Here is a 25,188-nt window from a genome sequence, read left to right as displayed (position 1 = left end):
AGAAAAAAAGATAAAAGCAAATCAAAATGATCAATGGCGTATATTACAATGAAATTAGTAGAGATTTGGATATCTCTTCCTCCACTCAATGTCTTCGGTTTCTCAAAGAAACAGTTATACCGTCCTTAGCAAATAATGGTAACAACAGTACATCAATACAGTATCATGGCATATCGAAGAACGATAACATTAAGAAGTCTGTAAATAAGTTAGATAAACAAATCAACATGGCAGATAGAAGTTTGGGTCTACAACAAGTAGTTTGTATATTCTCTTACGGTCCACATATTCAAAAAATGTTAAGTATTTTGGAAATATTTAAAAAGGGTTATATTAAGAACAATAAGAAAATTTATCAGTGGAATAAATTAACATCGTTCGATATAAAAAGAGAAGGCAGAAATGAACTACAGGAAGAAAGGCTCAAGGTTCCAATTTTGGTCACCCTTGTTTCTGATTCAGAGATCATTGATTTAAACCTACATTCATTCACCAAACAATAAATCGACCAGCTCTTTAGCATCCATAGCTACTTCTTGCATTTGTACTTTATAATATAAAGCATTTTTAGAAGGCTTAATCGATATCAGAACTACCAATTGTTCCTACTACAAGAAGTATGTGTCATTGAATGAAAGAAAAAAGGATGCATGGAAATAGCACAACTTTATTTATTTTCTTCCCTTTGGAAATCGGAAATTCAATGATATGCCCTCTGATATAATAGCAAAGACATGATCGTTAATTTAGGCCTCGCTTTGAATCCATAAACCACCGCAAAAATGCAAAATCTACGGATCTTCGAAGAGGCCATGTTTATGTTGGTGAAGTTTGTCACAAGAACCCTAAAACTTTCACTAACATATACAGTCTTGACCCATGACAATAAAGGAATATGGAAAAATATAAAAAAAGATTGTTAGGCTCCTACTTAGCAACTTTTCTTATTTCCATATTCTAGTATCAGTGGTCACTGTGAAGTAGTTCCCTTAAACAATTTCTACTTTTCACTAGATATAAAGTAAAATGAAAGTATGCCAAATTCGTGTCTGTGTTAATGCGTGTTTTTTAATAATTTTGTTTCGACATACAAAAAGTCTTGCTTTTTATGAGGATGCAAATTTTTTGTTAGTTGTGCTTGGTCATCTTTCACGTCTAATCGAAAAATATTGAAAGAAATAATAAAAGTTAGGGTTTCAACTTTTACAAGTCAGGTTATTTTTATGATATAATGTATTGCTGCTACAAGTTACTAGAAATTTCAGCAAAATCGACGCTGCCTCTTCCAACTAGTATGTACAATAAAATGCAAGTGTATCGACATTTTTGAATGATCATGTTGAGTTAAAAATAGAAGTGGCTCCTAATATGACCGTTGATGCGATGTAGTCTGCACTTTTTACAAAGTAAATGGCACTGAGAGACGTTTTTGCCAAACAAGTACTAAATAAATTGTAGAACGCAGGACAGGGAGGATTTTCACAATTCATAACTAAAATAGTATGCTATAAGAGTCACATTTCACAGATATTTCTTCCGTGATAGTTTAATGGTCAGAATGGGCGCTTGTCGCGTGCCAGATCGGGGTTCAATTCCCCGTCGCGGAGATTTTTTTCTTTTTCTGCTCTTCTTAGAAGAGGTTAATACCACTGATACGGCTAATTTCAAGTTCATTCTTGATGACCTCTAAACAAGGGCTGGGAATACTCAAAAGACCAGAGGCACTAGCTGCAAACATGACAATTCTTTGAAAGTAAACTTTTTAGCTAAATACTGACTAAATATTTTTATACATATAAAACTATTAATCCTAACATATATTAGTAGAAAAGTCATTCATCTGGAAAGTTAGAGCTCAAGCCTAAATAAAAAAGCCAACATATGACTGATCAATACGATTGGAGTGTTATATACACGAGAATCTGTAAATATGTATAAATTGTCTTTTATGTGTTCCTTCAGAATTCTGAGATTGTACTTATTCGTCCCAGCCGTCCTTCCATCTTTTTTCCCAGAAATTACAGTCAAATTTGGGCTTCCTCAATTTCTTATTGACTTTATTGTGGGCTTCACACATCCACCTCCCAAGTTCTTCTCTTGACTCAACTTGTGGTGCATTTTCTCTGATATATTTTTCAAAGTCTTTAGCACACCAGTTGCAAGGATAAATATGTGAGAAGATATTCAAGAACTGTTTCATTTCACCCTTCTGTTGGTCTGTAGGTTGAGCAGGATAGCTGGCAGCTACAGAGTGTAACAGCGTCCATGAAGATCTACCTAGTTGCTCTACGTCAGGAGGGTCAACCTTCCTGTATGTTCTTGAGCCAGGCATCAACTCTGAAGCTTCGCCAGTGAGAGCCCCCGTACCTGCTAGTTTACCGTTAGATGAGAGGTTCTTCAGGCCATTAGATATCTTCCCGGTCACGTACTGAAAGTCAAGTAGGGTGTTACATGATCGGCAACTATTATAGAGAATTTGTTAATAAAAAATCACAAGCTTGATTGGATCAGTAGATCCTGAATTGCTTTGCGTAATCCAACATACGGTTTGCCATCTTCGTCATATATTATTTTCCTCCCACTTAAGCCTTCTTGTGGTGGATTATCCGTCATTTTATCTATTGCTTTCATGAAGCTTTGTATTCATTGAAAGTTGAGTGTTTTTGGCTTTTCCCCATCTTTAGATTTAGATTATGACTAAACCTGATAGAATAGTTGCCGTAATAAAAGCGGCCCAAGAAAAATAACTAGTATATAATTATAAAGCAGAAATAAAGGAAGTTATGTACAGGAGTATACTGCATATACACATATTATGTGAAAACTAGCTTATCTGATATGATATGATGCGTGAATAAAAAGCTTTCTTCTTTTTTTTCTAATTTTCCTTCCTTAATCAAGAGGTTGAGATGACAACGTACTTGTAGCATCCATTCTTAATTTTTTTGTAAAATCTTTTGTCTTTAATGGTCTTATCTTCAAGGAAGAAGTATCATTAACATCGATTGTACCACTATCAATGAGCTGCCTCTTCTGTTTTATGTATTCCTTTGCTGCATCTAAGGCCGCTTCTCTGCAAAGCTCTTTCAGGTCCGACCCAGAAAATCCTTTGGTATTGTCTGCAATCAGTTGCAAGTCGAATTCGTCTTCGTCTAGTTTAGTGTCTTTTAATAAAACACTTAATATTTTGTAACGTTGATCAGAACCAGGCAATGAAACAAGAAACCTTTTTGGTAACCTCCTCAAAAACGCATCATCTATGTCATTTATCCGATTAGTAGCACCGATAATCATAACCCTTCCATTATTCAATAAGCCATCCCATAAAGTCATGAATTCAGCTTTTAAGGTTGCCGTAACTTCATGATCTGTAGAAGACCGTTCTCTAAGGAATGAATCAATTTCGTCAATGAATATTATACAAGGTTGTAACTTGTTCGCCAATGAAAACATTGCATCGACTATTTTGTTAGATTCACCATACCATTTATCCATTATAGATGACATTCTTATTGAGATAAAATTAGCACCACTTTCCTTGGCTAGGGCCTTCGCCAACATGGTTTTACCACATCCTGGTGGCCCATATAGCAAGACACCGCTAGGTGCTTGAAGTAAAGGGCTATTAGAATATACTTCTGGCATCATCAAGGGATATATGACACTTTCATGTAGATCTGAAATAAGCGGGTCTAAGCCACCAATATCCTGGAATGTAATATTTATTTCATCTGGCGTAACGATAGAAGATAATATAGTCCTTTCATATGCATCTAATGTTACTTCTGCCAATGCCGGTGATCTTTTCACCAGCTTTTCCCATTGCAAGGACTGTTTGGCCTTTGATTCCCTTGATTTACCTGATAACGGTCCTGATTCAACATCGTTGAGTAGCCGACTGACCAGGTAGTATAATGATATGCCAGTCCCAACTAGGACGGAAAGATCAGTAATCGTTTTTAAATCAAATTTGCGAGACATTGGGCTTCCTTTCTTTTGAATCCTTATCTCTTTTCGTTCTTGCTTCTTCCTTTTTTGAAAACGTGTCAAGACGCTTCTATAATATAACGATTTTTAGGAAAGCTAAACTATCGATTTCCGCCTGTCCAGTAAATAGAGATTATATGGTGTAACCTGTTGTGTTGGACAGATATAAGTCATTAAAAAAATAATAACTTCCTTGACCAATTGTATTGAAATACTTCAGCCAAGAATTTATATTGACTTTACTACCTCTTTTTCAAGAGGTAAGAAAAAGAACACTCCGATACGGGGAGTCGAACCCCGGTCTCCACGGTGAAAGCGTGATGTGATAGCCGTTACACTATATCGGATGGTAATCTGTGAAAATTTCTGGCTTCAAATAGCTAAATAGCAATGTTTTTAAAGAGCTGATGCATTTATTAGAATAAAATTTCAATGTCATCCAGTGGCTGGTATTTATATTACTTGTATTTTATCATATACGGTGTAAAAAAGATACCATGAAGATTGAGAATGAGAAATATGTGAATGTTGAGATAATTGTTGGGATTCCATTGTTGATAAAGGCTATAATATTAGGTATACAGAATATACTAGAAGTTCTCCTCGAGGATATAGGAATCCTCAAAATGGAATCTATATTTCTACATACTAATATTACGATTATTCCTCATTCCGTTTTATATGTTTATATTCATTGATCCTATTACATTATCAATCCTTGCGTTTCAGCTTCCTCTAACTTCGATGACAGCTTCTCATAACTTATGTCATCATCTTAACACCGTATATGATAATATATTGATAATATAACTATTAGTTGATAGACGATAGTGGATTTTTATTCCAACATACCACCCATAATGTAATAGATCTAATGAATCCATTTGTTTGTTAATAGTTTGAATGTTTTTATCGGAAGAGGTTTGGTCATTACGTCTGCAATATTCTTTTTGGTTTCGATATAGCATACGTGCAGATGATTTCCTGATACTTCATCTCTCAATCTCATTGCTTTAGTACCAAAAAATCTGTTCCTAAATTTCTCTTCATTATTGGATATAATTATACTGATTGTAGATTTACTGTCGGTTAGTAATCCTTTGGTAATTGGTTTCTTGTCAAGTTCTTGTATCAGGTAACTTAGATTATTTAATAATGGGACAGATTCACTTATCGCGTGTATTTCTGCTTCCGTAGTTGAAGTACATGTTAATGAAGCCTTGGTGGACTTTCCTCCAATTACCTTTCCATTAAGTAAATATATGTTGCCAATTTGTGATTTATAATACGGTTGGTTGCCATACGAGGCATCGCTTATAACAACTAATTTATTTGTTGGCTTAACAGGTTTGCTTTTGTGCCATATTAATTGCTTATCTCTCGTATTCCATATGAACTGTATCAATTCATATGTCATATCTAACACTTGCTTGGACGGAAATAGTATATGTTGTGCAAGTGTGTTGATGTAGTATAATAGGTCAAATCTAAATTTATATCCAACATATGATGCTAGACCTATCAGCTTTTGCATTTCATGTACCTTCATTTTGTAATCATCTTCTTCTAGCTCTAGTTCTTGCTGGTCTATATATAGACCTGGTTGACCTGGAGCGCTAAGTTTCCTTCCTTTTGGGTTCAAAGGTACGTTTAGTTTGGGTATTTTTTCAGTTAATGAGTTTTCCATACCCAATTTCATGTATTTACCTCTTTGGTATTTGATTTCCAAGCCAAGAATGTCATATTGAATTTCCTCATCACTTTCGCCTAGATTTATAATCTTGGTGTCGTATTGCATCTTAAGCTTGTCTATAATTCTTTTGTTTGAATTTAGATTTTTGCTAAACAATACCATATCATCTACGAATAAACAAATTGTCACTTGACTGTTTTTAAATACGCATGACCATCCACGAACTTCTTCCATACCACATTGTTGTATCAGGTATGATTTGATAGTTTCGTACCAGTTCGCTCCACTTTGTTTCAATCCATAAAGTGATTTCTTCAAACGTATCAACTTATCATTCATTCCTAAATGTGGTGGAGGTCTTATGTATAATTCTTCTTTGATGTCTGCATACAAATATGCCGAAGATATGTCTAATTGTGTAATATAGTAGTTATTGTCTAATGCAAGTGACAGGGATGTCATTAATGCATAGTGATGTACGGTATTGGATTGCATGCCTGAGTCGTAAGTGTCAGGATGCTGAATATCACCTCTTGCAACAAATCTAGCTTTATGAGTACCGTCACGTTTCTTGTTGAAGATAAACATTGAGTTTATTACTCTTTTAGGGTCTATTTCTTTTCTGTCATAATATTCGTCAGTGTCCCAAGTTTTCATCTTCAACAGTTGATTGACTTCTTTGTGGTATGCCTCGATATATTTTTCTTTTTCTTTAATATCTTTATTATAGGTGATTGCCTCATCGTATCGTAAGGTTGTCCGTATTGGTTTGATTGATTTTACTGCTTTTACAGCTGCAATCAGGTGAATTCGTTTCTTCGATCTCGGAGGTTCTAAACTACGCATATTCTTAGTATTCCATGTGTCTCGTGATACCTTAATTTCAGTTTCATTATCTTCTAATGATCTTTTCTTACTGTTGATAGTAGTATAGGCATTAGAGTCACCAATACCACCCAAACTGGAATTAGTTTGACGAGAATTGATCGGTGGGAGTTCTTTAAATGGGTCAGGGAATTCGGTAGGAGATTCTGGAGGTAGATCAGGGAGTGGGAGATCAGCGATGATAGATTCCTCGGTATTCTGTTCAGAAACAGTAGTTGGCGTTTTGATAGGAACAATATTGTGCGATGAATTATTTTCCGGTGGAGAAGCATCGATTGAAGGTGAACGGTGTATAATCCTTTTCTCAGTCTCTTGGTCACTTATCTGCGGAACAGTTTTGTTGTTGGTACCACCCGTACTGGATATTGGTACGTTTGTATGATTAGTCTCATTTTCACTGTACGAGTCTGAGTGTCTGAAATCTTTAGATTTACTGGCGTGCGACGACTCATGTGTGTTAGATTGGGACATGGGAGCAAGTAAAGGAACATTTAATTTATGCATACCACCCGAACCGGTACTCTCGATATTGGAAATTTGGGGGGTGCTAGATCTCTTCTTTGATGGAAGAATATTAGATTCAGATATGTTGGGGTCAACTTCTCTGGGTGCGCGAATATTGGTTTTAGAAACACGTTTCGAATCTTCAGTATGAGTTGACGGAGGTGTGGAATCGGTTGGACTCACAGCTTTTGAAAGGACATTTCTCGGTTGCTCAGGATGTAGTTCAATGTCGGATTGGAAGTCATGGTCAGATTCTATGTTAAGATCATTGGATTCTTGGATCTCATTTGACGCAATGAACGAATGATATGAAGCAGTTAAACGGTTTAAGTCTTCATCGAAAGTGAGTGCGTCGTAATTGAATTGATCTAATCTGGATTCCTTGCCCTGAAGAATAACATAGTTAGTTGTATCTACTGTCTTCTTTAAGGATGGAAGATAGATGATATATCCATAAGAGTTTCGAGACGGATGTAGAGCGTAGCCTGGGATGCCACGAGGATGTATTTTGGAGTTAGGGTTGTGATCATTGACGATAACAGGTTGACCGAAAGGTAACAAAGTACTGATATCAAGTCCTGCCAAGCCAGCATGTTGTCTTGCAGATTTTTTGCTTTTAGGTGAAGCTAGTGAATTTCTCACAATAGTAGAAAATTCGATTGCAGAGAACCATAAATGGTTCGGTAAACCACTACATTGCAGTTGAGTACGGCAGTCATCTAATAAGGTACGGTTTAGCCGTTCAGCGACTCCATGTGCTCGGGAATCCGCTGTGGTTGTATAGCATGGAGTTATACCATTTTTTTCAAGGAATTTATGGAGAGTTCTGTTAGTATACTCAGAACCACGGTCCATTTGTATAACCAAGACACTGGCCTGAAATTGGTTTTTAATGAAAGCTAGTATCGTGGTAAATACATCGAGGATAGAGTCCTCGCGACGGTCGTGCAATGGATAAACCCAACGGAATTTTGTTGTCTCATCAGTAAATGAGATGAAATAGGATGGTGCACTTTTTGGTAGGTTGTGAACTGGACCAAATATGTCAGTATGTAGGTATTGAAAGGGTTCGTATGAATTTTGGTATTTTAGTCGTGAACCTTTGATATGTCTGTGTTTGGTGCTTTTGCCGATTAAACAATCAGGACATTGATAGTCAATAGCACTAGACCAGTCGACATCTGATTCGTTAAAATACGTGATGGTGTTATTTTTAAGTGAGTATCGAATTGTCTGTGCATTGGCATGCGCAAGCATTCGATGAATGAAAGGATAAGGATATTTGCGTGTACTTTCACTTGTATGGACATTATTGATGGTGGGTACGGAGATATTTGATGGAAGCAAGTACCTTTTAGATACCCAGTAAAAGTCTCCATATTGTACGATAGGTGCAAGTACAGTGCCGTCAGATCGTTCTAAGACGTTTTTGGTAAAGCATGCTGTGATATCTACTGCAGCCAATTCATTCAAACTGAGTAAGTCATAGGCTATGTTAGGAGTGTGCAATACCTTTATTGATGTTTTGGTGTTGTCCTGGAAGTGAAATTGTAGGTCACCAATAGCGTTAATTGGTATATTTCTTTTTTGAGCATCAACTACGTTTATGTCAGGATTAGATGATGCTGAGTGTATGTGATGAGCAGATCTTATAAGGGTTCGTGATGCTCCTGAATCGAGAAGGAGGTGTCCAGGGAGTTCATCATCAGAATGATTAGTGTGATTTACCGTAGATTCAGTAAGTTCCTGGCCTAAGGTGAAGGTCGTGCTTATTGTTCAATTGAATCGGTTCAGTAGTTGATTTACTGATGGAATCGTTGTCCGTGCTGGGAGAGTTATTAGATGTGGATACATTGTGAGCCCTGGCTGTTTTCGATTTCGAATTATTTGTTTTTTGAGGATTCCGAGCTATAACTTTGGGTTTGGTTGTATTCGTATAGCTGCGAGAATCATTCTTCTCATCACTCAGATTTCTCCTGTAATTAGGTTTGCTGTTTCTCGATCCCTGTTGTTCTTCATAAATAGCATGGATATCTAAGAACAGTTCAGCGACTGTCATATTTAGATGTCGATGACGTGTGTAGCGTAAAAATTTATATTCGCCAGATAGACCTCTCATAATTAATTGGCATGCGACCTTGTTATTGATATGAATGCCATTATTGTTCAGTCTGTCGATAATGTTTGTGACTTTTGTTTCAAATGCATCTGCAGGTGTACTGCCATTATATTGCAAATTTGCCAGGGTCACAATGTCGTTTGCCTCTTGGGTATCAGATTGCATTTTTTCAATACTTTTGGAAAGAATTTTCATGATATCCGTATAATCAACGGATAGGATGTCTTTGACCCAGGTAGGTAGGAATTGAGAGGGAGCAAATATTTGAAAAGTGTTATACAAGAAGGTGAGTTCATCATCAGTGATCTGACGTACGGGTTTTCCGTTTACTGTCGGAATAATACCACCGAGATTCGAGTTTTGTAAAAATTTGATGTATGTTTTAACCCAATTTGGAAAGTCATTAGGTGAGGTTAACATTGGTGGTGGTCTGACATATTTTTTAGTGGATGTCATATCAGAGTCCGCTGAGGATGAATCAGTAAATGTATTACCTGACTCAGGTGATGGAGTGCTCAGAGGCGTTCCAACTGATGATGGATACTGCGGAAACTGTGATTGTGGCCCAGGTGGAAAGTACATAGGCGACATTTGATAAGGTGTATACGGAATCATAGATGGGTGTCCGTAAAATGACCAACCAGATGGATTGGCTTGGTTTTGGGTCATCATGCACTGCTGTGGGTACGGCCCATTCTGTGGTGAATGTGACTGAGCAGTTTGAGGAGAGGCATGATGGGGGTTCTCTGGAACAGCTGATGAAGCAGGTGTTGTTGTCTGTTGAGAGTTAGCCTTAGTGGAAGCCTTCTCACATTCTTCTGTTTTGGAAGCTGAAACGTCTAACGGATCTTGATTTGTGTGGACTTCCTTAGAAGTAACCGAAGCACAGGCGCTACCATGAGAAATATGTGAATGTTGAGATAATTGTTGGGATTCCATTGTTGATAAAGGCTATAATATTAGGTATACAGAATATACTAGAAGTTCTCCTCGAGGATATAGGAATCCTCAAAATGGAATCTATATTTCTACATACTAATATTACGATTATTCCTCATTCCGTTTTATATGTTTATATTCATTGATCCTATTACATTATCAATCCTTGCGTTTCAGCTTCCTCTAACTTCGATGACAGCTTCTCATAACTTATGTCATCATCTTAACACCGTATATGATAATATATTGATAATATAACTATTAGTTGATAGACGATAGTGGATTTTTATTCCAACAGAGAAAAAGTCATCAGATTCAATGGAAGCTGAAGCACTAGGATTAATAATGTTATGGAATTATGAACTACAACATAGAAAACAGTAAAAGAAAATAAAAATAACGTAATATTAGAAATACCGATTCCCTTATGAGGATTACTATATCGTCGAGTAGAGTATCTAGTGTATTTTGTATACCTAATTACAGCTTTGCAAGGAATTCCAAAAATTACCTTTGAAAAATGGGGGAATGTTGAGATAATTGTTGGGATTCCATTGTTGATAAAGGCTATAATATTAGGTATACAGAATATACTAGAAGTTCTCCTCAAGGATATAGGAATCCTCAAAATGGAATCTATATTTCTACATACTAATATTACGATTATTCCTCATTCCGTTTTATATGTTTCATTATCCTATTACATTATCAATCCTTGCACTTCAGCTTCCTCTAACTTCGATGACAGCTTCTCATAACTTATGTCATCATCTTAACACCGTATATGATAATATATTGATAATATAACTATTAGTTGATAGACGATAGTGGATTTTTATTCCAACAACCTTGATATCTAAATATCCACAAGAATTAAACTAAAACAAGCCGATATATCACTCCAAATACTTTATTAAGGTGGTTGATTGAGCTAAATAGTTCTTGCCTCTTCAGTTCAATATAATGAATAGTACTTTGTACACTGAGTGGATTCTAGCCCGCTCAAAATAATATAAAGCAAAATTCTATATTTTATATATGCATCCGTGCATTTGTGTAACCCATTCACCCATAAAGAGGTTCATTTACCCTGTAACGCGCGAAGACAAAAAAACGAAGGACGCCTTCTACAGGAAGAATTGTGCGACAGAACAACTTCACGAAGTATCTCTTAAAGTTCACGAAGCATTTAATACTATTAAGATTGCTCAGTTGAATATTGAAATCGTATTCTTTGTTATCGAAAACCGTCAAGCCCTGTTAGTTTTAGTGTATGTATCTATAAATTTGAAACCAATATTAGGCGGATAAGATGAAATAGTGACTGGCCAATCCAGGATTTAATATGTCATAAAAGCCTGTTCTACCTTAATGGGATGAATATCCATGTCTCTGTTATATGCTCCATAGCACAGATCTAGCTACCCATGGTACTTTGAGAGAAGGAAACTACGTACTTAGTGGTGATTTACAGTTAAATTCAATCTACAATTCAAGTCATTAGCAAATAGTCTTTATCCCAAATTCTACTAGAGTTCGGTTTTTTACTAACAAGTATGTTTTTACTTTTTACTTTATCATAGAACATTTAATAAATCATGCCTCCAAAGCAACAATTATCTAAAGCTGCCAAAGCCGCTGCTGCCCTTGCTGGTGGTAAGAAGTCTAAGAAGAAGTGGTCCAAAAAGTCCATGAAAGACAGAGCTCAACACGCTGTCATTTTAGACCAAGAGAAGTACGACAGAATCTTGAAGGAAGTTCCAACTTACAGATACGTTTCTGTCTCTGTTTTGGTCGACAGATTAAAGATTGGTGGTTCTTTAGCTAGAATTGCTTTGAGACACTTGGAAAAGGAAGGTATCATCAAGCCAATCTCCAAGCACTCCAAGCAAGCTATCTACACCAGAGCTACTGCTTCTGAATAAACAGGGAACGGGTTATATAATTTTAAATAATCTGTATTTTCAATAATATTTTTATGTATGTTTATTTGCACGTCACGTTTGTGTTATGGAAGACATCATTCAGGAAGTGATACATACAATAGTCTAAAAAAAAAAGGAACATTAACGGCTGAAAAGTCAGAAATGAGGTATAAAACGGTATTTAAGAGAATTGATTAAATTGTATGTATGCCGTCCATTTCTGTACGAGCGTTAGTGGCCAAAAAAGGTAAGAGGAGAGGAAAATAAGTAAACGAACATGACATCTGGTCATCTTAAGTTAGAGAATTTCTTACGCGTATCTGGCAACTTCTTCTGTTCTCTTTTCGTGCTCCTTCATTTTCATATAAATAAAGTTCTTTATAACCTGCCATTTGTCTCTATATTTTTTGGGGACGTATTTTTCAAACTTGACAAGTAACTCCAAAACAGCCACTTGTGCGTATGGAGAGAAGTTCAACCTCAACCAATAAATACCAACATAAATGACGAGCATAAATCCGGATGTACCCGTCTTAAACAATATAGTGTCTAGTGTTAGCGCTAAGATAACAAGTAATTCAGAGTACGCAAGTAAGTGTAGCATTTTTCTGTCTTTGGGTGTTAAAGGGATCTTTTCTTCTTTGTTAGCATTCAATTCGTAGTTCATTTTAGTTAGGTGTAGATAACTTAAAATCATGTAAGGCAAAATCTTGTAAAAAGACTTACCACCACCAAAGAACCATAAACAGGCAATCAAAAGGGTATGAAAGTTCTCAGAGGACAAAAGGTCATTCCAAGTAGGGTTAAGTCCAACCCAGTTCTGTTGCATTGTGACGGACTCAGACATAAATACGCCAATTAATGACAAACGGTACATTACCTGTGGGCTCCAACTCAAAAGTTTCATGTACCATCTCTTACTTTGAATAAACGAGTAATTTTTATTGACCCTTAAGAACAACCACTTCCAGGAACGATATTTGAAGAAGATTAGGACATGGTAGAAATACGTGATAGAAAATAATAAACCAAAAACTAAAGTTAAAACGTGTCCGATTTTCCAAACTAGTTTTTGTTTTGCTAAAGGATCGGATAGGTTCTTCTTTTTGGGGTCCTTCTTCCTGATAACTTTGATAGTCTTCGCCATTTCCAACGTTGTTGTTTTTTTTCTACAAAATTTTTATATCTTTCTATAATGAATTCTCTCTTTGGGTAACCAAGTTGAATTTAAATTTGGTTCTTGTGTATGTTAGTTTTTTTGAAGAAGCACAGCCAATTGAGTACTTTGACGCCGTGCAAGTGGGTATCCTATAATAAAATGGACATGGTCTTTTTTGGCGTAAGTATCCCTTGTCCTGCACATACGCTTTTTTCGCTCTATATTCTTCAGTTTTACCCGGATTGAAAGTTTTTATTGTTTTAAAAATCACTGATGGAGAATTAATTGAAGACATGCGGATAGAGAAAAACTTAAAGGGCTCATAGCCAGTCATGTGCCTTAATGTTCAAAGATTCTACTTCCTAATGCGAGCGGGATGGCAAACTCTAAATTTGGATACGTAAGGCAATTTGAAACACACGATGTTATTTTGCCTCAGTGTTATATTGTGGTAAGAATAGACGGCAAGAAGTTTCATGAATTTTCCAAGTTCTACGAGTTTGCCAAGCCAAACGATGAAAATGCTTTGAAGTTAATGAATGCATGTGCTAAGAACCTTGTCCTCAAGTACAAAAATGATATTATATTGGCGTTCGGGGAGAGTGACGAATACTCATTTATTTTGAAGTCAAGTACAACTTTATTTAACAGAAGGAAAGACAAGCTTGCGACTTTATTTGGTTCTTTTTTCACGTCCAATTACGTCGCATTATGGGCCAAGTTTTTCCCAGAAAAGCCGTTGAATATCAAGCATTTGCCATATTTCGATTCAAGGTGTGTAGCATACCCTAATTTACAAACGATAAAAGATTATTTATCCTGGAGATATGTCGATACACATATAAACAATCTTTATAATACGACGTTTTGGCAGTTAATAATAAAGTGTGGCTTAACTCCCCAGGAATCCGAGAAGAAACTATGTGGAACATTTAGTAATGAGAAACAGGAAATACTATTTTCTGAATGTGGGATAAACTACAATAATGAACCTGAAATGTTTAAAAAGGGTTCACTAGTAACAAGAAAAGGAGAAATACTTCATATTAACGTCATCGCACAGATAGATGAGTTGTTCGAAGGCTATTAATAACCTTTATATATATATATATATATATATATATATATGTATATCAGATCATCGTTGATTTCTAATGAACTTTCTGCACTTTCCTGTTATTTCCAAAGAACTGGGTTCCTTTATGTTAATATTGGACGATCTTTTAAAAGTTAAAACTAACTCATCGTTTCTTCAGTTTTGCTATCTTATTTTTGTGATGATAAAAAATATCTCCGCGACGGGGAATTGAACCCCGATCTGGCACGCGACAAGCGCCCATTCTGACCATTAAACTATCACGGAAGTAACTCGAGTGTTCGATTTTCAACTAGCAATATATCATATTGTTAGATACTTGCGGAACAAACAAAAATAATTACATTGGGAAAGTCGCTTTTCCATTTGTGGTGACCGCTACCCTTAGGAACAGGAACCTTAAGCTAACAAGGTAATTTCTTAGCTTCCTCTGCATTCTGTCTTGCCTTCTCCAGAGGATCCAAAATGGTGTTCGAAGCTTTTGCAGAGACAATATTTTCAAAAGATGGGCCCAAATTAAGAGTTCCTTTGAACTCTGCGATCCTTCTTCTCTTCCTTTGAAGTTTTCTTCCATGCGCTCTCTTTAGTCTCTAAACCTGTATCGTCAGCAGTATGCACTTGGGTGACATGTAAAAGTTTTCCAAATGCACTTTTCTTTCCAAGTGTAAAATAAAGCATTTCCGGATGGTCAAAATAAATATATAATACTTATTCCAAGTTTATAAAAGTATATGCGTTTATAATATTAAGTATATATGTATATATACGGGGAAGTGAACGTAGTGGTTATGTTATTATTTAGTCGTCAAAAAAATTGGGAAACCTGTGACAGAAAAAGGGAAAAAAAAGTTCTGTAATATGCATAAATTATTAGGAATTGAATCGGAAAAAGAAGAACGAAATGACCGAGGGTGATTTTAAGAAGAAAAGTTATGGCAAAGCTGCTTTCGCTATGATTTAATAGTTCGTGATATTTAAGCCGTTGTTTGGTTTCGTGTAATAGTTCTCGTCGATGCTAGCTTCGCTGTCATCATAAACACGATGAATGTTTTCATCGTGCATTACTTCATCTGCGTCGTTGTAATCTTGACTATTACTATTCGACATTGAATATGATGCAGATTTAGTAGGTGAGTATTGATCATCTATGCCTCTGTTATGGAAGTTGGATGATAGGTTTTCATCATTAGCGTCGTCGTCGTCGTCGTCGTCGTAGCCTTCAACATTAGTGTGTTTAGGGGTGTAGGGGTTGTCATTGTTAAGTATATCTTCTGGATCGATATCACCAAAATTCTGAATATTATTGCTGCCGATGGGGGAATCTGAGCTGAATCTTTCTGTTTCACCAATTTTTTTACCCAGCAAGAAATACCATATTTTGGTGAAAATGTTACTACGATAAGCTGTGACAATTTTACCGTCAGAGTCAATGAAATCCGTTTTTTTAGGCTGAACACAAAACATGTAAATCAATATTAGTAGAATTAGGATGAGGGGGGCACCTATGCCAACCACACAACCGATGATAATATTACGATTCTTTTTTGATAAGCCTGAGTGATGTGAATTTTTTCCTGAAGATGCGGATGCTGTCGGTGAATACGTTATTGTGGTATAGTAGTTAGAGAGGATGGTCTGGCCTTCTATTATACTAGTTATGGTTTTTGCCAAATTGGAATATTCGGAAGCGGGAGTAATAGAAGATGAGGCGGATGTAGAAGTGATTGATGAGGTAGGGTTTGAGGAAGATGAAGATGAAAATGAAGGATATGACGAAGACGAGTATATGGATGAAGAGGAAGATGTGGAGAGGGTGAAATATGATGATGATGATGATGATGATGATGAGGATGAGGATGATGATGAGGATGATGAGGATGAGGATGATGAAAATGAGGAGGAGTAGGAAAAGAGGGTGGATGAGGATGAGGATGATGAGTACGAGGATGATGTCAATTCGGATGAGGACGAAGGTGGAGATGAAGTTGAAGAGGAGGGAACGTACACTGAAGAAGTCGAAACGGATGTTGAAATTGAAGAGGAAATCAAAGAGCTTGAACTTTCCGAACTAAACGTAAACGTTGACGAAGACGTAGAGATAACCAACGATGAGCTAGTGGAAAGTGTGGAGGAGGCAACTGTCGAAGATGTTGATGCCACAGTGAATGTCGGCAGTGATGATGACGATGATATTATTGTTGATGATGAAGAGGAAGGAGATATTGATGATGATGACGATGATGACGTAACCTCCGAAGAAGACGACGATGTTGAAGACGACGAAACTTGCATGGACGAAGAGGAAAGTTCTGAGGATAATGTTGACGAAAGAGTAAGCAGTGAAGAACTTTGTGGGAAGGAAGTAAAGGATACTGAAGCTATACTCGGCGTTGATAAACTTGCGCTGCTCGTTGCATCGGTACTGGACGTAAATGACTCAACTGCGGAAAGCGAAGTGATGGAAGGAGCTGTGCTCGATGTTGTGCTATTAGCTGGAACCAACTCCTGCGAAAGAACACTTAGCGGTAGTGTTGTTAACGCCATGAGAATCGTTCTCCACATAGATAGGCTTGAAGCAGAGCTCTTCTTCCTGGTCGGATTGCAGCTTGCCATACCTTAACTACTTATATTATACTAACTGGGAGTAAGTTAAAAGTGGAAACGAAGATCGAACCAACCCGAAATGAACTAGAAGTGTTTAAACAAATTTCGGAAGCAATGGAGGATTATATCCCAATTATCTCCTCGGAATATATCCTTATTATGCCTTGGTCTTCCAATATGGACCGAAGAGTACTTACAGTAAATAGCAGTATCCTTCGTTTTTCATCTACACTTTTCTACCTAAAATTGATCTTCCCGAAGAAGAAAAACTAAAAACTTCGATTTGATGACTGTCAAGACCCCAAGAAAGAGGGAAAAAAAAAAATGATATCTCATGCAACAACAAGTAATTAAGTGCTCCTTGTTCATGGAAGACACAACAGGCACCACTAATAACCTGAATGAGGCACCTTCGACTTTCGAGATGAGCCCTTAGTTCATCCTGGTGTTGTGTTTGAGAGGGGGAGAGCACATCATTGTACTTCCAGATCCCCCTAGCCATGATCTAATATTACCGCTGAGTAAAAATAGATCTCGGCTGCGTCTCCGTCTCCGCCCGCCTTCCGTCGGTTACTTCGTCGGTTCTTGCTCGACCCCCGCCAGTCCGCAGACAACAGTCCGCAGCAGGCAAGTGCTGGTGTCCGCTTGGTGTTTTTACGTACGATTGTCTTTGTTGTTGTTTTTACTCTTTATTACAGTTATTACTACTGTTTGTTTAGTATATACAGGTATTTGTGGTATTGATTATTTATTTACGGTTTGGTTGGATTAAGCGTTGCTAGCGTTAGTGTACAACGACGTCACTTCGTCGATGTCCTCGAGCGCTGTGGTCAGTTTCTGTAGTTTCTCGAGCGTTTCATCGCCTTGCACGAAAACTTCCATATCCGGCTTGGCATTGTAGCCGATGCCCAAGTCTCTGATGTGGAAACCACGCTCCTTCAGTAGGGCGGCCACCTTATTGGTATCGGCAGGTTCCATCACCGCCTCGTAAGTTTGGCCTGTAGTTTCAGTTTCGGTATCACACTCTAAATCTTCTGCGTCTTCCTGCACAGGCGCAATGTCTTCGATGCCTTGAATCTCCAGTACGCTTTCTAGCACCTTGTCCTCAGTGTCTAACATCTTCGGAGGTACCATTGTAACGTATCCTTTTTTGTCGAAGAAAAACAACGTTGGAGTCATCGATCCATTAGCTTTATTAAATGCACTCCTTATCAGACCTATGGTCCTGTTCTTGTTGTCTGTCAGCGCTTCCACCACTATAGCGACCCCGCCGGGCCCCATTCCCTCGTATACACATAGCTCAGAAGCGTTTGAGTCCTTGCCCGATGCGCTGCTTCCAGAAGCTTTCCGGATGGCGTTCTCAATAACTTTTTTGCTGACATTGTTTTTATTTGCTAGCTCGATGCTGGTGGCTAATCTTATATTCATGCTCGGATCCGTAATACCGTTGCCTAACTTGACTGACATTGCTATCTGGTTTGCAAACTTGTTATTAATTTTGTTTCGTTCCGCATCATTCTTGGCTTTACCGTGCTTGATGGTTGACCATTTGTTGTGACCTGAACGTACCGAGGAATTCAGCACACTAAACGATCGAGAGTTTTTGAGCAGTTCACCCAGATACCTATTTCTTACCAACATTTTCCAATTTTTGATGCGTTCATACCAAGTTTGCTGTTTTTCTTAGTTATTATCATCATCTTTCCCCTTATTGCTGCTGAAACTTGCGTACGTGCGTACTAAAAAAATTTCACTGCGCTTACGCCGGTAAAGGGAAGTAGGAAAACGAAAGAAAAAAAAAAAATAAAGGCGAACGATAACAGGAAAACCAACGTGAATTGCAAGCACTACATTTATTATATCGAGTTGACAAAGAATTAAGAAAATAGAGCACTACATTTCTATATTCATAGCTAGTCTCACTGACGCATAGTAACTAAATCATGGCTGAGAAACGTACTCTTATAGCTGTGATAGCTGACGAAGATACTACAACTGGTTTATTGTTAGCCGGGATTGGACAAATCACTCCTGAAACCCAAGAAAAGAACTTTTTTGTTTACCAAGAAGGTAAGACTACTAAGGAGGAAATCACTGACAAGTTTAATCACTTTACTGAAGAGAGAGACGATATTGCCATCCTTCTAATCAACCAACATATCGCGGAAAACATAAGAGCTAGAGTGGACTCCTTCACCAATGCGTTCCCTGCTATTTTAGAAATTCCATCTAAAGATCATCCCTACGACCCTGAAAAGGACTCTGTATTGAAGAGAGTCAGAAAGTTGTTCGGTGAGTAAGCGAACGATCTTTCCCAAAACAAACACAATTACTGGTAGATTACTAGTAGCAGGCGGAGGTGGAGGGCGGGAGCCACTGTTATTGCGTTTGTATAATATATACACTCATAAATGATATATTTAAGGTTCAGATAAAAACAACTTTTTTTTTTTTAGCACGTCTTTACTGCAGTCACCAAACCCATTTTTTTTTTCCTATTGTGAATACCCGCCCATATTTTTCACACACAACTGATGAGTAATATAAAACTTTTCTTTAAAATTATAACAAGATACACATATATAAAGACCAAAAAAGGGAACGTGACACGGCCTCGCTAATATACAATCATAATTCATTAACTGATTTGGCTAATGCTTCAATAAAGATATCAGCATGCTTCTCCTCGAATGTTAATGAAGGTCTTAATCTCACTGCATGGACTGCACATCCACCAACGTTGCAACCATTCAACTTCAATTTCTTCAATAGTAAGTCTCTCTTCTCACCAGTAGGCAAATCCCAGGCAATGAATGTGCCTCTTCCTTTACCTCTCAAGTTTTGAAAGTTTTCAGGGTATTTCTTCTGCAAACCCTCCAATTTCTTGAACAAATAATCACCTACTCTTGAACATTGTTCAGTCAACTTCTTGTCGGAGATTTCCTGTCCAATGGCACCTGCAATGATCATTCTTGCAGGTTCACCACACCATGTGTTGAATTGTCTGTATGGTTTGTTTGGAATGAATTTAGGGTCGTGGAAGAAATATCCTGCACTTTGGAATTTCTTGGAAAAGGTCACTAAATCCACAGGTGGTTGAATATCGGCGTACTCATGACACCATAGCTTACCGGTGGCTCCGACACCTGTTTGCACTTCATCTATGATGTAGACAACGTTATACTTCAAGGTAATGTCTCTTAGCTTTTGTAAGAAATACTTAGAAGCGTGGTTATCACCTCCCTCAGATTGAATTGGTTCGATGATTAAGGCAGCAACTGGAATAGACCAGGTTTTGATTAATTCTTCAACAATGGCCAAGCAATGGTCATCCTCTTTACGGTTTGCATCAGAATTTTCATCTAATGGGTATTGGTAAGATGGATACTCAGCATGAGGCCAGTGGAAGGCTGGGAAATCCAACTTGTGAATTGGTTTAGAACAAGTTGTGGAACCGGAGGCAAACAATCTACCGTGGAACGCTCTCTTGAACGATAGTACGGCAAGATGAGGGGCGCCAGGGGCGTCATTGTCCATGACAGACAAGTTTTCCTTTTCAGAAAAATCGGCATCATAGCCCCTTTGTTTGGCACGGTAATAAATAAAGGCAGCCTTGAACGCTAATTCATTGGCATCTGCACCGGAAAGCCCTGACCAGACGTGATCTTGACCCTTTGGCGCAGATTTCAATATTTGCTTCAATATCTTGTCTAAATCCTTAGATGGGAAGTTACCTAAGGCAGGACGGTCGACCAAAGCACGGATCATTTCTGGTGATTGTGCTGCCTTGATCAAAGCAGGGTTGTTATAACCAAGTGCAATTGAAGAGATTTGGGCATACAAATCCAAATATGTGTTCCCATCCACATCAGTGATATAGTTACCTAAAGATTTCTCATAATCAGCCAAAAAATATGCTGGTCTTGTGTCAAAAACTTCACCCAGTTCCTTTAACTGCTTCTGGGATTCAGGACCAGGAATGGACTCGGTCTTAACAGTTGGTTTGGTTGGCTCTTCTGGGTAGTATTGTTCACAAATAGACATTGTTCTTAGTTATATTTCTTATTGACGGTTTCTTGTCTGTTCTTTCTGTAATGTAACACAGTAAGTGAGTATTTTGGGAGAAGGAAAAATCCTAAAACTATTGAAATTACAAATGGCCTTATATACAAATATATGTGAAAACCTGAACCAGATTCCCTTAAATCATTACATCCCGCGAGATTACTCACTTAATTTTACAGTAAACAGATCTGGCGCTTGCTTATACTACTGGAGACAAATCATATCCAATCACCGCACCAATGGATAAACATATTTGCCGTCCAAAGCGGCGATTGCTTTGTTCTATTATCTATCTCTTCCTTCAAGCGCCTTTGATTAGATTAACTGCCGGTGCCACTACCCACAGGAATCCCGCCCGCGGCTTTTGTCAAGCGTGGTAAAATCGCCGACGCTGATAATATACTATGATTAATGGATAGTTGGAAAGATTGTTTTTGTACAGAGATTAACTATATAGGTAGAAATCGAGATAGCGCGAATACAAAGCATTAACCATCGCGAACGTTAGCAATAATGATTGACATTTCTCACGGACACACTTCTTGTTCCTCCCACAGATCTTCGTCTTTGCCGTCGGTTTTCTGGAAAATCCATCTTTCACCACCTCTTCCCTCTTTCAAGTTCAAAAAATCAACAGAATCAACACAAAGACAGACAATACCAAAGTTTTCCAGTCCAGCGTCCTCTTTAGCACCGTCAACTCCTCTATGGAGTTTGTCCAGTTGTTTGCTAGTTTCAGAGGTAAGTTTCTGGCCCGGGGCTGGCTTCCTATACAATGACTTGGTATGCCTTGATAGAGAGGACCATTGTCTTAGTAATTCAGCCTCCCATTCTTGTGGTTGAGGGTAGTAGTCGTCTTCATCCTCATGGTGTTCATCGTTCTCTATGGATTCTATAAGTTTGTTATCTTCGTTAATGTCATTATTGTCGGCGTCATTATTTTTATCGTCGTCGTCGTCGTCGTTAATTGGAGTATCTATTTCTTCGTCAGTGCTGTCATCATTTGTCTCTGAAAACCGCGGTGAAAATATGTCATACTTGGTTACAATCTCAGCCGGTATTTTCTTAAATTGTTTAGATATTGTAAAGCATTGGCCACTGAAGCGATACTGCTCCCAAGTTTCCGGGAAATAGAAACATGCTTCGAAAAATGGAGTCTCACATCTTTTGCTGTCGCTAGAGTTATTTGAATTTGGAGTTATAAATGATTCAGTTATCTTTGAGCTCCTCATATCAGTGTTAAAAGTCAACACATTAGTTCTTTTGTCATGAAATAAAAAATCTCTGAACACTACCGTTCTACAACGTGGTTTGTTCGTTAGTTCGTCAACAGTAGCAAATTGAAATGATACAAACGGTTCAGTGTTATTTTTGCACGATTGAATAAACATGGGTATCCATGGCGCCATTTGATGCGACATTATTCCCACTTTTAATGTTTCGGTGGTTCTTTTTTTGTTTTTTTTTGCTCTTTTTCTAATCTTCGTTTAGTATCAGCTAAGTTCCTCTTGTTTGGTGAAAGGTCCTCGAATGTATAATGTATGAAAATATACAGCACCGTGCTCGACTTACTCTCGCGCACGATCTTGAATTGTGGTAGTATCGCAAATTTGGGAGATTACTGCCGTATATTTTGTTCTAAATTACTCACATCAATTGTTTTCCAAATGCTGCGGAAAAAAAAAAAACCTTTCGACAGTAAACTCCGCGGAAATGAATGGACCGCAACGAGAAGATTAGTATTGTTAATGTGACGGCAATATTGCTAAACATTCCTCTTGGACGTAATCGACATTATCACTGCTGTATTTTATGTACCTTAGAAAGACATAACAGGCGTGTCACCAATGATTAATGGCGGTTTATTCATACTATCCAATTGACATGGTTTTGCTCGCTCACCTCATTGGCATCATCTACTTAATTATAATTCTAGGTACATTGGTCATGTTGTTTTCTTGATAGATATGCAACGCCTCGAAGACTATTTAGCAAGCTATTATATTGAAATTAGAGACTTCTGCACTAGATAGCCTTTTCAAAACATACGGATAAACTGATCTTTTAACGTATCTGCACTTTTGTACGAAGCTGGAAAGTTCCGAAGAAAGTGTTAGCTCCAAACTGAATCCTCTTGTAAGCTATTCTATGTCCCCTTTGACTAGGTTAGTCTTTTACTGGATTTTAAAGCAGATTCCTGTGACGATGATTTTGGAATTAAAGCTATATATATGTATGCTTGAATAAGCTCGTAGCAGTACTTTTTGGCCTTGTTCACAAATAAGGAGCTGCCAACCAATCAATTTGTAATATTAGTAATAAATATTCCGGAATATACTAACCAATGAATATTACAATACGTCGCGATATAGAACTAAGCATTTTTGTATTTGTATTTCAAGCATCTTAGATCTGCGATTTCATCTTCGATATTTCGAGCCCATCTTTTCACAAGCACAGCGACCCAGAATAAAAACATTGGAACTTGCAAACAGAGCACCGTTTTTTTATCTTCGACCACATGATTGAAACTTATCCAAGCCATAAGTACTAGTAAAATAATGTTTATTATGTTAATAGAAAAATTGCTCACTCTTAACTTAAACTTTTTGAACAAAAGATAGTCGTTTACAATATCATATCTAAGTGTGATGCACGAACAGATCAAAGAATTAGCGCCAGCAAGAAGTGCTAACTTAATATACCCTCGCGATTTTCTTACGAGTATCATTAGCAGTCCGCCATATAGCAAATACAATATGCTTAACAGGTTTATGTACAGCTTATTTGTGATGTGAGCATTAGTCTCAAATTTTTGTATGAGTTCTTCCTGCTCTTCTGTATCTAATGGTAATATGGATACATCTTCTTGATCAGATTCACCGTCATGAGTGTAGTCAGAACTCAAGCTTAAGATCTTTCTATTGAATCTTCTTAATCTGGACATGATTGAAATATTTGCTTTATCTTAGTATCCTGTTTAAAAATTATTCTAAACTCAACCTATCATAGAAACCAGCCTTTACTGAATACCACAGCGCGTCTTTTGGGGAAACTGTTTTTGTCTCATGCCAAGGTCGAGACGTATACAAACTGCAAAATAAAAGGAACCGTGGGAAGAGGGCTTACAAATGTCGAGACTAGCGCATAATAAAGCGCTACCTTATAAAATAATTGTCGATTTATCATTCCATAGAACGCGTTTACCCTCAGATGTTTCATCGCTAATAAAATTCGAGCAAAGACCTGCAATTATTAACATCCATGGCCTTTTGGGCTCACACGTGATGTTTCATTCTCTCAATAAGCTTCTTTCAAGGAAGCTTGACGCGGATATTTTTTCTGTTGATGTAAGAAATCATGGCATTTCACCAAAAGCAATACCTTATGACTACACTACACTGACCAATGATTTGATTTATTTTATTGAAACTCATATTGGCTTGGAGAGACCTATTTATTTACTGGGATTCTCTATGGGTGGTAAAATTGCATTATTAACCACATTGTACAAGAATATTAATATACGAAAGTGTATATCAATTGATTTACCGCCTTATGAAACCCCAGAATTAGATCCCATGATATTACAAAACTATGACTTAATAATGCGGATTATCCGCAGAGATGTCAAGATTTTAAGAGGTTCCCCCAGCTGGCAGAAAAAAGTTCTTGAGCTTTTCAAAAGTTTGGAATGTAATAAGAGGAAATGTGGTGGAGCTGTGGCACTCTACTTTGCCAACGGTTTTCTTTCTGTAAAATCCAATAATGTACACCAAGCACAGTTACACTATGAACAACAACAGCATGATCCTTATATAAATTACTCAATGCCTCTCTCCAGCATGCCGAACCTGTTGGATGAAGTGAAAAAATGGCCGGATCTATCGAACCAAAGGGACTTCTTCCAAAAAGGCACAGCCAGTCGTAAAGTTTTATTCATGAAAGGCCTGCAGTCTAACTTTATTAACAATGATTATTCCCTCCTGAGGTATAACTTTCCCTGTGCTGATGTCCGAGAATTTAATACTGGGCATAATTTACTGTTGGAGAATCCAGAGGACTCATTCAAATGTATTCTGAACTTTTTTGCGGAGGAGACGCTGGATTTTGAATAAAATCTTGATGTACGTAACGCACTTTCTTCTCGTGTCAGGCCCAAATCAACGCACACAGCAGTGCTTCGATCTTTGATTACAAAGTAGATAATGA

At 37.5% G+C, this 25,188-nt stretch overlaps 18 protein-coding genes and 4 non-coding genes across 22 annotated transcripts, besides 5 other annotated features; 8 read left to right on the top strand and 14 right to left on the bottom strand.

Annotated features, from left to right (window-relative positions):
- Positions 1-26: 26 nt before the first annotated feature.
- POP6 (ribonuclease P/MRP protein subunit POP6) lies at positions 27-503 on the top strand (the record flags this gene model as incomplete). The annotated part of the gene is made up of 1 exon (NM_001181159.1): positions 27-503. The coding sequence occupies one exon, from the start codon at positions 27-29 to the stop codon at positions 501-503; it is 477 nt and encodes a 158-aa protein (NP_011544.1).
- A 114-nt stretch (positions 504-617) lies between these two features.
- SNR46 lies at positions 618-814 on the bottom strand. The gene has a single exon (NR_132182.1). It is a non-coding gene; the product is annotated as an SNR46 (small nucleolar RNA).
- A 721-nt stretch (positions 815-1,535) lies between these two features.
- Positions 1,536-1,607, top strand: YNCG0023C. The gene has a single exon. It is a non-coding gene; the product is annotated as a tRNA-Asp (tRNA).
- Positions 1,608-1,978: 371 nt separating this feature from the next.
- ERV1 (flavin-linked sulfhydryl oxidase) lies at positions 1,979-2,631 on the bottom strand (the record flags this gene model as incomplete). The annotated part of the gene is made up of 2 exons (NM_001181158.3): positions 1,979-2,462; positions 2,546-2,631. The coding sequence occupies 2 exons, from the start codon at positions 2,629-2,631 to the stop codon at positions 1,979-1,981; spliced, it is 570 nt and encodes a 189-aa protein (NP_011543.4).
- A 261-nt stretch (positions 2,632-2,892) lies between these two features.
- On the bottom strand, positions 2,893-3,981 carry MSP1 (protein-degrading AAA family ATPase MSP1; the record flags this gene model as incomplete). Its single annotated transcript, NM_001181157.3, has 1 exon — positions 2,893-3,981. The coding sequence occupies one exon, from the start codon at positions 3,979-3,981 to the stop codon at positions 2,893-2,895; it is 1,089 nt and encodes a 362-aa protein (NP_011542.3).
- Positions 3,982-4,262: 281 nt separating this feature from the next.
- On the bottom strand, positions 4,263-4,334 carry YNCG0022W. Its single transcript has one exon. It is a non-coding gene; the product is annotated as a tRNA-Glu (tRNA).
- Positions 4,335-4,498: 164 nt separating this feature from the next.
- Positions 4,499-4,836: a long terminal repeat (Ty1 LTR).
- Positions 4,499-10,424: a mobile genetic element (YGRWTy1-1; Ty1 element, LTR retrotransposon of the Copia (Pseudoviridae) group; contains co-transcribed genes TYA Gag and TYB Pol, encoding proteins involved in structure and function of virus-like particles, flanked by two direct repeats).
- Positions 4,859-10,127, bottom strand: YGR027W-B (gag-pol fusion protein; the record flags this gene model as incomplete). The annotated part of the gene is given in 1 exon segment (NM_001184432.2): positions 4,859-10,127. Coding segments are annotated over 1 exon segment (5,268 nt in total).
- YGR027W-A (gag protein) lies at positions 8,805-10,127 on the bottom strand (the record flags this gene model as incomplete). Its single annotated transcript, NM_001184431.1, has 1 exon — positions 8,805-10,127. The coding sequence occupies one exon, from the start codon at positions 10,125-10,127 to the stop codon at positions 8,805-8,807; it is 1,323 nt and encodes a 440-aa protein (NP_058159.1).
- Positions 10,087-10,424: a long terminal repeat (Ty1 LTR).
- Positions 10,425-10,577: a long terminal repeat (Ty1 LTR).
- Positions 10,578-10,641: 64 nt separating this feature from the next.
- Positions 10,642-10,973: a long terminal repeat (Ty1 LTR).
- A 752-nt stretch (positions 10,974-11,725) lies between these two features.
- On the top strand, positions 11,726-12,052 carry RPS25A (40S ribosomal protein eS25 RPS25A; the record flags this gene model as incomplete). Its single annotated transcript, NM_001181156.1, has 1 exon — positions 11,726-12,052. One exon carries the CDS (start codon positions 11,726-11,728, stop codon positions 12,050-12,052), a length of 327 nt encoding a protein of 108 aa, NP_011541.1.
- A 310-nt stretch (positions 12,053-12,362) lies between these two features.
- YGR026W (uncharacterized protein) lies at positions 12,363-13,199 on the bottom strand (the record flags this gene model as incomplete). The annotated part of the gene is made up of 1 exon (NM_001181155.3): positions 12,363-13,199. One exon carries the CDS (start codon positions 13,197-13,199, stop codon positions 12,363-12,365), a length of 837 nt encoding a protein of 278 aa, NP_011540.3.
- Positions 13,200-13,242: 43 nt separating this feature from the next.
- On the bottom strand, positions 13,243-13,545 carry YGR025W (uncharacterized protein; the record flags this gene model as incomplete). Its single annotated transcript, NM_001348839.1, has 1 exon — positions 13,243-13,545. The coding sequence occupies one exon, from the start codon at positions 13,543-13,545 to the stop codon at positions 13,243-13,245; it is 303 nt and encodes a 100-aa protein (NP_001335780.1).
- A 42-nt stretch (positions 13,546-13,587) lies between these two features.
- Positions 13,588-14,301, top strand: THG1 (tRNA guanylyltransferase; the record flags this gene model as incomplete). Its single annotated transcript, NM_001181153.3, has 1 exon — positions 13,588-14,301. The coding sequence occupies one exon, from the start codon at positions 13,588-13,590 to the stop codon at positions 14,299-14,301; it is 714 nt and encodes a 237-aa protein (NP_011538.3).
- Positions 14,302-14,502: 201 nt separating this feature from the next.
- YNCG0021W lies at positions 14,503-14,574 on the bottom strand. Its single transcript has one exon. It is a non-coding gene; the product is annotated as a tRNA-Asp (tRNA).
- A 690-nt stretch (positions 14,575-15,264) lies between these two features.
- On the bottom strand, positions 15,265-16,920 carry MTL1 (Mtl1p; the record flags this gene model as incomplete). Its single annotated transcript, NM_001181152.1, has 1 exon — positions 15,265-16,920. One exon carries the CDS (start codon positions 16,918-16,920, stop codon positions 15,265-15,267), a length of 1,656 nt encoding a protein of 551 aa, NP_011537.1.
- A 759-nt stretch (positions 16,921-17,679) lies between these two features.
- DPC29 (post-initiation translation factor DPC29) lies at positions 17,680-18,552 on the bottom strand (the record flags this gene model as incomplete). The annotated part of the gene is made up of 1 exon (NM_001181150.1): positions 17,680-18,552. One exon carries the CDS (start codon positions 18,550-18,552, stop codon positions 17,680-17,682), a length of 873 nt encoding a protein of 290 aa, NP_011535.1.
- Positions 18,553-18,854: 302 nt separating this feature from the next.
- Positions 18,855-19,211, top strand: VMA7 (H(+)-transporting V1 sector ATPase subunit F; the record flags this gene model as incomplete). The annotated part of the gene is made up of 1 exon (NM_001181149.1): positions 18,855-19,211. One exon carries the CDS (start codon positions 18,855-18,857, stop codon positions 19,209-19,211), a length of 357 nt encoding a protein of 118 aa, NP_011534.1.
- Positions 19,212-19,539: 328 nt separating this feature from the next.
- On the bottom strand, positions 19,540-20,955 carry UGA1 (4-aminobutyrate transaminase; the record flags this gene model as incomplete). Its single annotated transcript, NM_001181148.3, has 1 exon — positions 19,540-20,955. The coding sequence occupies one exon, from the start codon at positions 20,953-20,955 to the stop codon at positions 19,540-19,542; it is 1,416 nt and encodes a 471-aa protein (NP_011533.3).
- Positions 20,956-21,489: 534 nt separating this feature from the next.
- Positions 21,490-21,819, top strand: YGR018C (uncharacterized protein; the record flags this gene model as incomplete). Its single annotated transcript, NM_001270747.1, has 1 exon — positions 21,490-21,819. The coding sequence occupies one exon, from the start codon at positions 21,490-21,492 to the stop codon at positions 21,817-21,819; it is 330 nt and encodes a 109-aa protein (NP_001257676.1).
- On the bottom strand, positions 21,504-22,397 carry YGR017W (uncharacterized protein; the record flags this gene model as incomplete). Its single annotated transcript, NM_001181146.1, has 1 exon — positions 21,504-22,397. One exon carries the CDS (start codon positions 22,395-22,397, stop codon positions 21,504-21,506), a length of 894 nt encoding a protein of 297 aa, NP_011531.1.
- A 433-nt stretch (positions 22,398-22,830) lies between these two features.
- Positions 22,831-22,938, top strand: YGR016C-A (uncharacterized protein; the record flags this gene model as incomplete). The annotated part of the gene is made up of 1 exon (NM_001431139.1): positions 22,831-22,938. The coding sequence occupies one exon, from the start codon at positions 22,831-22,833 to the stop codon at positions 22,936-22,938; it is 108 nt and encodes a 35-aa protein (NP_001418068.1).
- Positions 22,939-23,350: 412 nt separating this feature from the next.
- On the bottom strand, positions 23,351-23,923 carry YGR016W (uncharacterized protein; the record flags this gene model as incomplete). The annotated part of the gene is made up of 1 exon (NM_001181145.1): positions 23,351-23,923. The coding sequence occupies one exon, from the start codon at positions 23,921-23,923 to the stop codon at positions 23,351-23,353; it is 573 nt and encodes a 190-aa protein (NP_011530.1).
- A 184-nt stretch (positions 23,924-24,107) lies between these two features.
- EAT1 (putative hydrolase) lies at positions 24,108-25,094 on the top strand (the record flags this gene model as incomplete). Its single annotated transcript, NM_001181144.1, has 1 exon — positions 24,108-25,094. One exon carries the CDS (start codon positions 24,108-24,110, stop codon positions 25,092-25,094), a length of 987 nt encoding a protein of 328 aa, NP_011529.1.
- Between the last annotated feature and the right edge of the window lie 94 nt (positions 25,095-25,188).

This window comes from Saccharomyces cerevisiae, chromosome VII (assembly GCF_000146045.2).
Source record: "Saccharomyces cerevisiae S288C chromosome VII, complete sequence".
Taxonomy (NCBI): domain Eukaryota; kingdom Fungi; phylum Ascomycota; class Saccharomycetes; order Saccharomycetales; family Saccharomycetaceae; genus Saccharomyces; species Saccharomyces cerevisiae.
This window is presented reverse-complemented; position numbering and strand designations above follow the sequence as displayed.